Below are 12151 nucleotides of genomic sequence, written 5' to 3'. Positions count from 1 at the left end.
TTTGTTGTTCCACGTCCAGTTCTAACTGTTGCTTCCTGACCTCCATACAGATTTCTCAGGAGGCAGGTCAGGTGGTCTAGTATTTCCATCTCTTTAAGAATTTTCCAGTTTGTTGTAATACACACACTCAAAGGCTTTGGCATAGTCAATAAAGCAGAAATAGATGTTTTCTGGAACTCTCTTGCTTTTTTGATGATCCAATAGATGTTGGCAATTTGATTTCTGCTTCCTCTGCCTTTTCTAAATCCAGCTTGAACATCAGGAAGTTCACGGTTTACATACTGTTGAAGGCTGGCTTGGAGAATTTTGAGCATTACTTTGTTAGCCTGTGAGATAGGTGCAATTATGCAGTAGTTTGAGCATTCTTTGGCACTGCCTTTCTTTGGGATTGGAATGAAAACTGACCTTTTCCAGTCCTGTGGCTACTGCTGAGTTTTCCAAATTTGCTGGCATATTGAGTGCAGCACTTTCACAACATCATCTTTTAGGATTTGAAATAGCTCAACTGGAATTCCATCACCTCCACTAGTTTTGTTTGTAGTGATGCTTCCTAAGGACCACCTGACTTCACATTTCAGGATGTCTGGCTCTAGGTGAGTGATCACACCACCATGATTATCTGGGTTGTGAAGATCATTTTTGTATAGTTCTTCTGTGTATTCTTGCCACCTCTTCTTAATATCTTCTGCTTCTGTTAGGTCCATACTGTTTCTGTCCTTTATTGTGCTCATCTTTGCATGAAATGTTCCCTTGGTATCTCTAATTTTCTTGAAGAGCTCTCTAGTCTTTCCTATTCTATTGTCTTCCTCTATTTCTTTGCATTGACTGAGGAAGGCTTTCTTATCTCTCCTTGCTATTCTTTGGAACTCTGCATGAATATATCTTTTCTTTTCTCCTTTGCTTTCACTTCTCTTCTTTTCATAGCTATTTGTAAGGCCTCCTCAGACAACGATTTTGCCTTTTTGCATTTCTTTTTCTTGGTGATGGTCTTGATCCCTGCCCCCTGTACAATGTCATGAACCTCCGTCTATAGTTTTTCAGGCACTGTCTATCAGATCTAATCCCTTGAATCTATTTCACCGTATAATCATAAGGGATTTGATTTAGGTCATACCCTAATGGTCTAGTGGTTTTCCCTACTGTACAGCTCATCCAAAAGCAAGACAGTCTCTGAGATTTCAAACAGGTTGGGAAGGGCCACATGAGTCTTGGGTACCACTCTTGTGAGATAGGAACCTGCACCAAGTGATTCCCAAGGGCCCCAAAAGCTACAAGTCCATGAGGGACACTGAGAGTGGGAGCAGGACAGACACCACCAAGGTCATTGGAGGAAAAGGTCAAACAGTCCTGACCCTGTGGTAGTGGGAGAAACACAGGGGAGACTGGAGGGGCTGCTCAGAGAACACCTACAAAGGCAGGTGATGTGAAAGAAAGCTATCTTGGAAATCACAAGTTTCAAAAATCATTCAAAAAATGTCTGCTTATAGCAAAAAATCAAAATGGTACAGAAAAATATGAAGTAAAAAGGTATAGTCCCTCCCCATACTCCTCCTTCTCACAGGATAACAATTTTTTATGTATCTTCCTAAAAACCTACACATATGTATGAATATATACATTAAAATTACATACACACATATGTATATATGTACATAGATAATACGTGCACACACATAATTATATGTACATGTATAATTAATATATACATTAAAATTAAAATATATACATTAAAGTTAATGTATAATTTTAATTATACATTAAAAACAGCCTTTGTGCAACCTGATTTTATTATTTGGCAATCCAGAAAAATAAATACAGGAGCTGGCCTATCCCCCCAAAATTGAGAAATCTGTTCACTACTGCTTTCAGCAAGTAAGCAGAAAAAAATAATGAAAACATTTTCTCCTCTCCCATATAAATTGTTCATTACCAAAAAGGGGAAAGTGTTTCTTTTAAATGGGGTTTTAAAATAAAAACACTATTAAAATAATCTAGGAACTGAAAGTCCAAATGGCACAGCAACGATTGCTTAGTGACCTCACAAAAACGTCCTCGGTGATACTGAACTGATGCAGCTTGCTCACAACTCTAGTGCTTAAAAACACTCAGCCTTGCCCATCTTTTCTTTGTTTTGTCCAAGCCCCTTGGCTTGTGTCATCTTAGTTCCTGGATCACAGACTGAACCTGGGCCCCGGGTAAAGTATGGAGTCTTAGCCACGGGACTGCCAGGAAGTGCCCACGCACATCTATTTATGGCGCTTTCTTTCACTTCCCCAGGGTCACCCCGTCTTGGACTGATAGGGTGCTCCCTGCATGGGGCCCAGAGCAGAACAAGATTTATTTTCAACAATTCCAGCTGTGTGACTTTTGCAAATGACTTTCTCTGCCATACTGTGTGACAAAATGAAGAGGCAAATATTCCAAAGGTGTTAAGTCACTCTGTTTCTAGTCTATTTGACAGAAGTTTTGCAAACAGTTCGTACCTAATCAGAGCTAACTGCAGAGTCAAGCTGGCTGGCCACTCTAGAGCTATAAATACCTTGGCTGGGCATCTCATTCTGACTCCCATGGGGCCCTTTACTATTTTTCATAAAAACCATTTGTTTACTTATTTTATTTTTGATTGGGTCTTCATGTTGCAGAGAGCAGTGGTTACCCTGTAGCGGTGGTGCACGGGTGCTTCTTGCTCCTCATTGCGGTGGCTTCTCTTGTTGCAGAACCCACGGGCTCTAGGGCACAGTCTCAGCAGTTGCGGCACACAGCCTCAGTGGCTCCATGGCATGTGGGGCCTTCTCGGACCAGGGATCCAACCTGTGTCTTCTGCATTGGCAGGGAAATTCTTTACCACTGAGCCACTAGGGACGCCCCTGCCCTTTACTGTTTACATCCTTCTCTACACAGAGAACATCATGGTGGAGAGTGGAAGATGCCTAAGCCAGCTGCAAGTCACTTTTTCTTCCCTTGGGTAACCCTTAGATACACGCGCCCGGAACACAGCATCCAAAAGTGTGTTAAATTGGAAAGTACAGTTGGAAAGATATTTTCAGTGTTTTTCATCAGTGAAGTGTATCACATGCAGCCCACGAGTCTGTACACCTGCACAGTCCACCCTGATCACCTATCAGCTAGGTCTACCCTATGCTAGTCTGATGACTTATCCTGCAGACGAGGGGATGCAGAGACCAGCAGAAGCAGGTGGTGCAGTGAGAGGAGGACAAGGACCCTGGCTTTCCGACACCACCTGAACCTCCTGGAGAACTCAGGTGAGTCACTTCACTAAGCTTCAGCTGCCTCCTATAAATGCTTCTAAACTACAGGGTGTGCATGCTAGGTCACTTCAGTCATGTTCGACTGTTTGCCACCCCAGGGACTGTAGTCCACCAGGCTCCTCTGTCCATGGGACTTTCCTGGCAAGAATACTGGAATAGGTTGCCATTCCCTTCTCCAGGGGATCTTCCTGATCCAGGGATAGAACCCAGGTTTCTTACATCTCCTGCATTGGCAGGTGGGTTCTTTACCACTAGTACCACCTGGGGCATTAAAATCACACAAGGTGCTGTCTGTTCTATGATTCTGGTTAGACAACTTTTCACTCTGGAATAATTTTAGAAAATTATTTAGAACTTTAAATTTTTATTTTTACTTTATTTTACTTTACAATACTGTATTGGTTTTGCCATACATTGACATGAATCTAGAGAAGCTATGAAGATGGTACAGAAAGCTCTCATCTACCCAGCCTCCTTCAAATGTGAACATCTTACATAACCAGGAATAAACACCTGTCAAGTCCAGGATGCCAACATTAGTATAAGGCTATTAACTGAACCCAGATTTCTGGGATTTCACGAGTCTTTCCACTAACATCACAGTTACGTCCTAGGATCCAATTCAGGGTCCAGGATTGCATTTAATCACACGTCTCGTTAGTCTCCTCTCATCTGTGGGAGTTTCCGTCTTCTTTTTCATGATCTTGACCATATTGTACCTCTTAATACAGGCTGATTGTCTCTTTTTAAAAAGACGGCTATGTATTTATTTGGCTGTGCTGGGTCTTTGTTGTGACACGCAAGATCTTCGATCTTTATTGAGGCATGTAGGATCTTTAGCTGAGGCAGGTGGGATCTAGTTCCCAGACCAGGGATTGAACCCGGCCCCTGAATGGGGAGCTCAAAGTCGCAGCCACTGGACCATGAGGCAATTCCCCAGGAGAACCTTCTTAGACACTGTAAGGATGATGTCAAATAGGTAGGGAAAAGTGAGATATGGATGAATGGAAAGGACTGCAGATAAAAACCAAAGCATGGATGATCCAGGCCCAAGGCTGCTCCTCTAAATGTAATGTCAGCTGGTCTGTAAGCACCCTCCGGGTTGTATGGTTTCCACTGCACTTCCACAGCTCAGAGCTGGATTTCTGCCATTTGAGAGAAGCAGCCAATTTCATTTTCAACATGGGTATCTGCACAAACACTGCAACTTTAGGGACTCAGGTGGCTGGTGTTATGAGCTGTGAAAGGCGGCATCTTATTCTTTTGGAATGCTGCCAGAGGATGATCCACTTTCTTAAAGGTTAAAGACAAAAAGAGAGAGAGAGACAGAAAAGACCCAAACCTATCTAATGCCTGAAAACAGAGCCAATATTTGATGCAACCTATAAAAGCTCAATTTCACCCCCAGCCTCCGCCGGCAGAAAGGGGATGATACCACTGCTGGGACAGGAGTGACCAGCATGTCAGTGGCTACTCTGACATCTTTGGATTAAAAGTGCCCTAGACATTAGGGGTTTTAGCAGTGCCCTCCACCCTCCTGACCACCAGTGAGTTTAGACTAACAGATGTGTGGCAAATGGATACTGGTCGGCGAGTAAAAAGTTCAATAGTCTAAAAACACCAACAGCACCCTGGGGGGAACATAGAGAACCCCTGCACTGAACAAACCACCACCTGCAGAATTCCTCGAGGGAGTGGTGACGCCAGCTCTGTGAACTGCTCTTGAGTTCAGTGAGACTTCTTCTTCACAGTATGAATAGTGGGGTCAATCTTCCTATTACATTAGGCACCGATACATCTCTTGTAAATATGTATCAGGCGAGGTAACTTCCTGTCTTTTCCTTCTATTGTCAGGGAAGGCTTAGTATTTATTTTTATTTTTGGCCGTGCCACATGGCATGAGGGACCTTAGTTCCCTGACTAGGGATTGAATCCGGGCCCCCTGCACTGGAAGTGCAAAATCCTAACCACAGGATCACAGGAAGTCCCAGGGAAGGCTTAGTATTAATATCAGTGCAAAAAAAGCCAATTCTGATGGATGAGAACTTGATTCCCTTAAAGTAGTCTACTGAAAAATGAGAACATAAAAGCTTATCCAGTTACCACCTACGAGTGCTTACATACTTCTACATTTTTAATATTATTTTAAAAAATTATTTATTTATTTGGCTGCACCAGGTCTTAGCTGCAGCATTTGAACTCTTAATTGCAGCATGTGGGCTCTAGTTCCCTGAGCAGGTATTGAACCTGGGCCCCCTGCATTGGGAGTGTGGAGTCCTAACCATTGGACCACCGGGAAAGTCTCAGCCTACACGCTCTTATAATCCCTGCAGTGCACGTGGTGCTTCTTTGTCTCTAACAGGGAGACGCTTTGGTCTGGTAATAGGAAACCATGATGTTTTGCTGAGAAGTCATCCTGCTGCTCCACTAGCTGGGGACAATGAAAAGCCTAGACTCTGAGGAAGGGATGCGTACCTGAGGCCTGAGGCTTTTCAGTGGCCCCAGCTGCTGCTGTGAAAAACTGTAACCAACCCACGTCTTCAAAACCCAAGGGAGCTTTAAACTGGGGCATGAAGTGTGAGGAGAAAGCCAGTAAACACAACAGGATTCTATTTTCCTTTTTCGATGAAAAAATTGTAAGCTATTAGATCTAACACTTTGCTACCATGAACTAATGTGACATGATGCACTGCTACTTCCACCGAGCCAAAAGCCAGAAACCAAATGCTCACTGGGAGCTCTTTGGGACTGTGGATGGGTCAAGAGATAGACACGATACGGAGTGGTGGGGACTGGGGCAAACTGGATGGTACAGTCCAGTCCAAACAGTAAGGGCTCCTCATATCTGGATCGGCTGTTGCCTCAGAGGGGAATTAAGAAACAGTGTTGTCAGATCTTCTGATTTTTCCAGAGAAGATAAGACATTTCTATGTGAAGCTTCCCAAACTTTAAAGTCAGCAACTACAGTTCATTGTGCGGACAACCAAAACATAGCTGCATGTAGAAAATGGCCTGTAGGCTACCACTGTTAGGCAGTGGAGAAACCCTGTTTCGCTTCTCTTCCCGTCTGTATGCAAAGGTCTTTAGAAGGTTTTCATATCAGAATTAGAAGAGACAGGCATACAGGTTTGAGATCAAAAGAACTTCAAAAAACAAACCAACAAACAAACAAAGAACTTCAAGGGAGAGTTTACACATCAGTGAAGAAGTAACTCAACGACAGTTAACGTTAACATCTACCAGAATTTCTTGGGCATCAGAACCAAGTTCCTATAATGAAATTAAGTACTAACACCTGCATGTTCCTATAGCCAATACAGAGTTTTACAGCTCTCAGATTAATTTCTCTACTTGATCTGCCTATCATTCTTTTTCAGATAGTAACCTGGAAGCGTGAAGCAATCAAGCGGCCGGCCCAAGGCTCTAAGACTGCTCAGGGGCAGAGTGACAGAAGACGGAACCTTCTTTTTTCGGCTGCTCTGGGCCTTCACTGCAGTGCACGGGCTTTCTCTGGCTGTGGTGGGTGGGGCTCCTCACACGGAAACTTCTGGACTTCACTGACTGTTCTCACAAGGCACAGTGGCCCAGGTTATCTACTACATAGACACTGCTATCTATTTCGTTTTACTTTCTATAACATCCTAACAGTACAGCTCATTAGAGCTGGAAGGATCATTACAGAGAATGTTATCCAGTAGCTCTCAACTTTTTTCTGCTTCCGTTTTGTTCACATGTACAGCTCTTAATATTACCAAACAATTCCCACATGCAGTTATGACCTCGGTTGGAGAGAGGCACTCAGGACCCTGGAGGGTGGAAGGAAGTGTGTGTGTGGAAGGACGTGTACGTGTAGACAGAACTGTACCCTTGCAGACACCCTCTGACCATCACCCCGACCAGCCTGTTCCCTCCCTGGGGTTAAAAACTTACTGGTCTAGTTCAACCCTGACGGGTTAGGAAACACAGGACAAGTTCGATGACTAATGGTCCCAAGTTCACAGAGCTAATAAGTGGCAAAGCCAAGTGTAAAATTCAGTCCCTTTAACTAAAATATAAGGTGAGAAGGGGACTCTGACACCGTCAGACATTCTCACAGGCCCACAGCAGGTTGCGGGGTTTTGGGGGTGTTATTCTGTAGTTGCTGAGGCATCCCTTCCTGGGACACAGGGCACAGAGCTTCTCTTACCTCCCAGCCTTCCATCTCCAGTCCTCTCTTGCCATAGATGTCGTAGATCGCCCTGGTCTGGGGGTCACTGAGCACTGCAAATGAAAAACCCAACGTGTTTACAAAGCACCGAATCCTCCGCTTAGTGCTGACCACACCAACAGCAGGCAAGCCCACCTCCCTTTGTCCTTCTCCTTCCAACCACAATCTTCCCAGAGACTCTGCCATTCCTGGTGTGTCTTTCCTTCTACTTGCCTTCCAGATCCAACTAAGAACATGTTTAAAGGAGGCTCCAGGTGGGAAATGTCTCATTTTTCATGTCCAAGCTACTCTGTGAGGGGTGCTGACTCTATATCACTAAAGGACAGTTGTTTTTAAAAGACTGTCTTAAGTTTCTGTCACAGTCTATAGAGTATCTTGGCTTGAGACAGCAAATTCCAGTTTCTAATAAAGCCTAATGTAAACCTAAGGACAGGCTCTGACTGGAAAAATCTGTCTTCTTATTTACCCTATAGAATTTCACTAACTCCTACAACCAACTATGTAAGGTCTTTTTTTTTTCACCGCTCTTCTTTATTTATAAATCATTTAAAAAAGCACAAACACCTGTTAATATGGTGTCAGTCATGTCACCTAAAGTGCATCAGAAAAAGATTGTTCAATAAGAATGAGAGGGACTTTACAGGCAGTCCAGTGGTTAGGACTGCACGCTTCTACTGCAGGGGGCCCAAGTTTGATACCTGGTTGGAGAACTAAGATCCTGCATGCTGCATGGTGTGGCGAAAAAATTAAATAAACAAACATTTTAAAATATTACATTAAAAAAAGTAAACAGGCAGTAGCTAACTGACTGAACATCCGTACAGCTATTTCTACTGGGCCAACTTCTGTTCAAGACCTTTGAATCTCCCCACTCTCCCCTACACTGGCCCCTGAGAATTCCCATATATTTTTAGGTCTAATTAAAAAATGATGTAAATGACACTGTGCTGTGCTATGCTTAGTTACTCAGTCGTGTCCAACTCTTTGTGACCCTATGGACTGTAACCTGCCAGGCTCCTCTGTCCTTAGGATTCTCCAGGCAAGAATACTGAAATGGGTTGCCATGCCCTCCTCCAGGGAATCTTCCCAACCCAGGGACTGAAGCCAGGTCTCCTGCATTGCAAGTGGATTCTTTACCATCTGAGCCACCAGGGAAGCCCCAAAATACTAGAGTGGGTAGCCTATCCCTTCTCCAGGGGAACTTTCGAACCCCGGAATCGAACTGGGGTCTCCTACATTGCAGCAGATTTTTTACCAGCTGAGCTACCAGGGAAGCCCTGTAAATGTCTCTTGGTTGGTTTAGTCATGTCCGACTCATGTGACCCCATGGACCATAGCCTGCCAGGCTCCTCTGTCCATGGGATTCTCCAGGCAAGAATACTGGAGTGGGTTGCCCTTTCCTTCTCCAGGGGATCTTCGTGACCCAGGAATCAAACCCGGGTCTCCTGCATTGCAGGCAGATGATTTATCAACTGAGCTATGAGGGAAGCCCGTGTAAATGACTCTATCCACATTCAAATCTAACAGGAAGAAAGAAATGCTGACCATTGTAAAACTTGAGAACCAAACTTCTTGAGCTGATCTCTAGGATTTAAGAAGGAATTATTTATTCACCACCTCAGTCTCCCTTCAGGCCAAATACTGGGGCCAGGCCTGCTGCTAAACATGTTCACGAGCACTGGTAGGCTTTTCTGCTAACTCTTCCCCAAATCTCCAAAGTAACACAGTCCAGCTATGAGGGTAATTCAAACAACCAAACACAAGAAAAGGAACAAGCTATATTCAGACCAGACAAATAGCCAAAACAGTTACATCTGGTGAAGACACAGGCTGATTATACACACCGGTGTGCCACAGTCTCAGTTTTACTGGTCATTAAAATCTAACATTTTGGTAAACCTATAGTGAAATACAGCAAAGTGCTTTTATGTCCACAATGAGAAATCTTTATTTCATAAAGAAAATCTAATTTTTGATCTGTTTAACTAAGGAGCAAATCACCAAGTGGCCCTGGAATGAATAACTTACTTTACTTGGCATATATCCTAAGAGTGAGATCACATTTTTTTAACTTTAATTTAAAAAATTGTGGCTATAATATACACAACATAAAACTGATCATTTAAACCATGTGTAAGTGCACAATTCACTGGTGTTAAATATATTCACTATGTTGTATACCCATCACCACAATCTACTAGAACTGTCTCATCCTCTCAAACAGAAACTGTACCTATGAGGGATTTTACTATTTCACAAGCAAATATATTATGAAATTTTCTTTCTGAAATATATGAGGTAAGTATAAAAATCTGAATTACTTGATTCTATTTCCTATTATGCTTTTTAACATCATTTTCTTCCTTTTGTTAGAACCTTGCCTTAACTGAATGCTACAGAACCAAGAAAACCACTTTCAGATGGAAAAAATGTTCTTTGTATTTTCTCAAAAGAAAAGAGAGAACAAAGTAAGCTTGTCTGTAGAGATCAGCCTTTCACGTTTAAGAGTTCCCTTTAGAAGAAAACGAGGAAACAATTTAAAACTGGAGTATCCCCCTGCAATTCAGATCCGGGACTATTACTTCACCTGCGGTCTCATTTTCTATTTACTGGACACATATTGATTTCCAAAGCAAAATACTACTCTTTCAAAGGACCCTGTCAGTAAAAAGCACTAAACTAACTGCTTCTTTTATGCACCTCGAAGGACTCTCTTTTTCTATCCTCTACAAATCAAGCCTCTTAAAAATCGAGTGTCTGCTACAAGACACTGTTGTTTCTACACTGGTGCTTCTACAGAGCCAAGCCCCACACTGACCTTCATAAGCCTGGTGAACGAGGTTAAACAGTCGTTCGGCCTGTGATTTGAGCTCTGGGTCTCTGTGCTTGTCGGGGTGGTAAAGCATACACAGTCGCCGGTAGGCCGCTTTCAGCTCTTCGCAAGAGGCCTGCAGGAAGAAAAATCCAATTAGAAGACAATCAATGTGACTTAAATATTATCGTGATCAGAATCAGCCTTGAAATGGGAAGCTATCAGCCACGTTCCAACATGTCTGCTGTCCACATGCAGGATATAATGAAGTTATGCTTTATTACTTCAATAAGGCCTCTTTTTTCCAGTTAATAAAGCGATCAACTATGTACATTGAAAGCAGCTGTGTTTTGCTGGGAAATGCCGCTATCAGAATGAAAGCATGTGTCTCCACCCTGGTTCTCTGTGCTCTGAGCAGAAATAAGAATCGTCACAGAGACCTGCCTGCTCTTTAACCCAAGTCATTCAAAGTCGATTGTGCCAAGGTACTCTCAACAGAGACTGTTCAGAAGGGGAGAAGAGCTATAAACCATAAGAAAGAAATGCCATGCATTTACTCAGTCTTCAGACAAAGGAAACTCAGTGAATATTCATCCTTAAAAAGTCAAAGACATAAAATTGTCAAATCAACGCATTTCTATTCAACCGCTAATTCTAAAAGGAGGCACACAAGGCAGGCAAAAATGCTTCACTACCTGTAGTAAAAACAAGCCTCCCCACCCACAGCACCCAAAGGCTGAACACATACAACTCTCCAACTCCTTATTTATTTATTGGCTGCCCCAGGTCTTAGTTGTAGCACTGGGAACTTTGATCTTTGTGGTGGCATGTGGGACCTAGTTCCTTGACCAGGAATTGAACCTGGGCCCCCTGCCCTGTGACCTGGGTTCAATTCCTGGGTCAAGAAGATCCCCTGGAGAAGGGAATGGCTACCCACTCCAGTAGTCTTGCCTGGAGAATTCCATGGACAGAGGAGCCTGGCATGGGATCACAAAGAGTTGGACACGACTGAGTGACTAATACTTTCCTTTCCCCTGCACTGGGAGCACAGAGTCTTAGCCACTGGACCACCAGGGAAGTCCCTCTCCAATCTTACAAGTCATCAGTTTGAGGGGAGAAGGTGCCATTAGCAGAGCACAGATGACACACAGCACAAGCGGGCTCTGGGTGTGTTTTAACAACGCAGAAGGGAGGAAGGAGGAGGGCAGACAGAAATCCACTTCGTACTCTGCCTGACTCAGAGCCACCAAGAACTTCTCAGAAAGAGTCTTCATGGAGGCTCTACAAACAGCACACCATCTCGTGCACCACCTCTCTGGCTGGGCCCTCAGGTGTGCTCTGGGAAAGTACAATGTCTGATTTTCTATCAACCTCAGGGAACTGTTTAGTCTATCAGAGGTGACACCAAATGGCAGCTCTGTCAGATTTGTTTTTAATTGGAATAGAATTGCATCACAATGTTGTGTCAGTCTCTGCTATACAGCAACATGAACCAGCTATGCTGTTCTTTGGTTGCTATGTCTTGCTGGACTCTCTTCAACCCCATGTACTGCAGCATGCCAGTTTTCCTCATCCTTCTCTATCTCCCAAAGTTTGCTCATATTCACAACCATTCAGTCGGTGATGCTATCTAACCATCTCATCCTCTGCTCCCCTTCTTCTCTTCCTGCCCTTAATCTTTCCCAGCATCAGCGTCTTTTCCAGTGAGATGGCTCTTCGCATCAGGTGGCCAAAATATTGGAGCTTCAGCTTCAGCACCAGTCCTTCCAAAGAATATTAGGGTTGATTTCCTTTAGGATTGACTGGTCTGATCTCCTTGCAGTCCAAGGGACTCTCCAGAATTTTCTCCAGTACCACAATTTG

The 12151-nt window shown here is 43.6% G+C and overlaps 1 protein-coding gene across 1 annotated transcript in view; it reads right to left on the bottom strand.

Annotated features, from left to right (window-relative positions):
* The window catches only part of DNAJC11 (DnaJ heat shock protein family (Hsp40) member C11), a 68549-nt gene that overhangs the window by 32743 nt on the left and 23655 nt on the right, over positions 1 to 12151 (bottom strand). The window contains exons 2-3 of the mRNA XM_004013752.5: positions 10295 to 10424; positions 7456 to 7529 (exon numbers count right to left, since the gene is read on the bottom strand). Of these exons, the coding sequence (XP_004013801.2) occupies positions 7456 to 7529; positions 10295 to 10424 (204 nt within the window). The remainder of the gene's footprint in view (positions 1 to 7455; positions 7530 to 10294; positions 10425 to 12151) is intronic.

This window comes from Ovis aries, chromosome 12, assembly GCF_016772045.2.
Source record: "Ovis aries strain OAR_USU_Benz2616 breed Rambouillet chromosome 12, ARS-UI_Ramb_v3.0, whole genome shotgun sequence".
NCBI lineage: Eukaryota > Metazoa > Chordata > Mammalia > Artiodactyla > Bovidae > Ovis > Ovis aries.
Note: the sequence above shows the minus strand (reverse complement) of the source record. Positions and strands in the feature narration are given on the sequence as shown.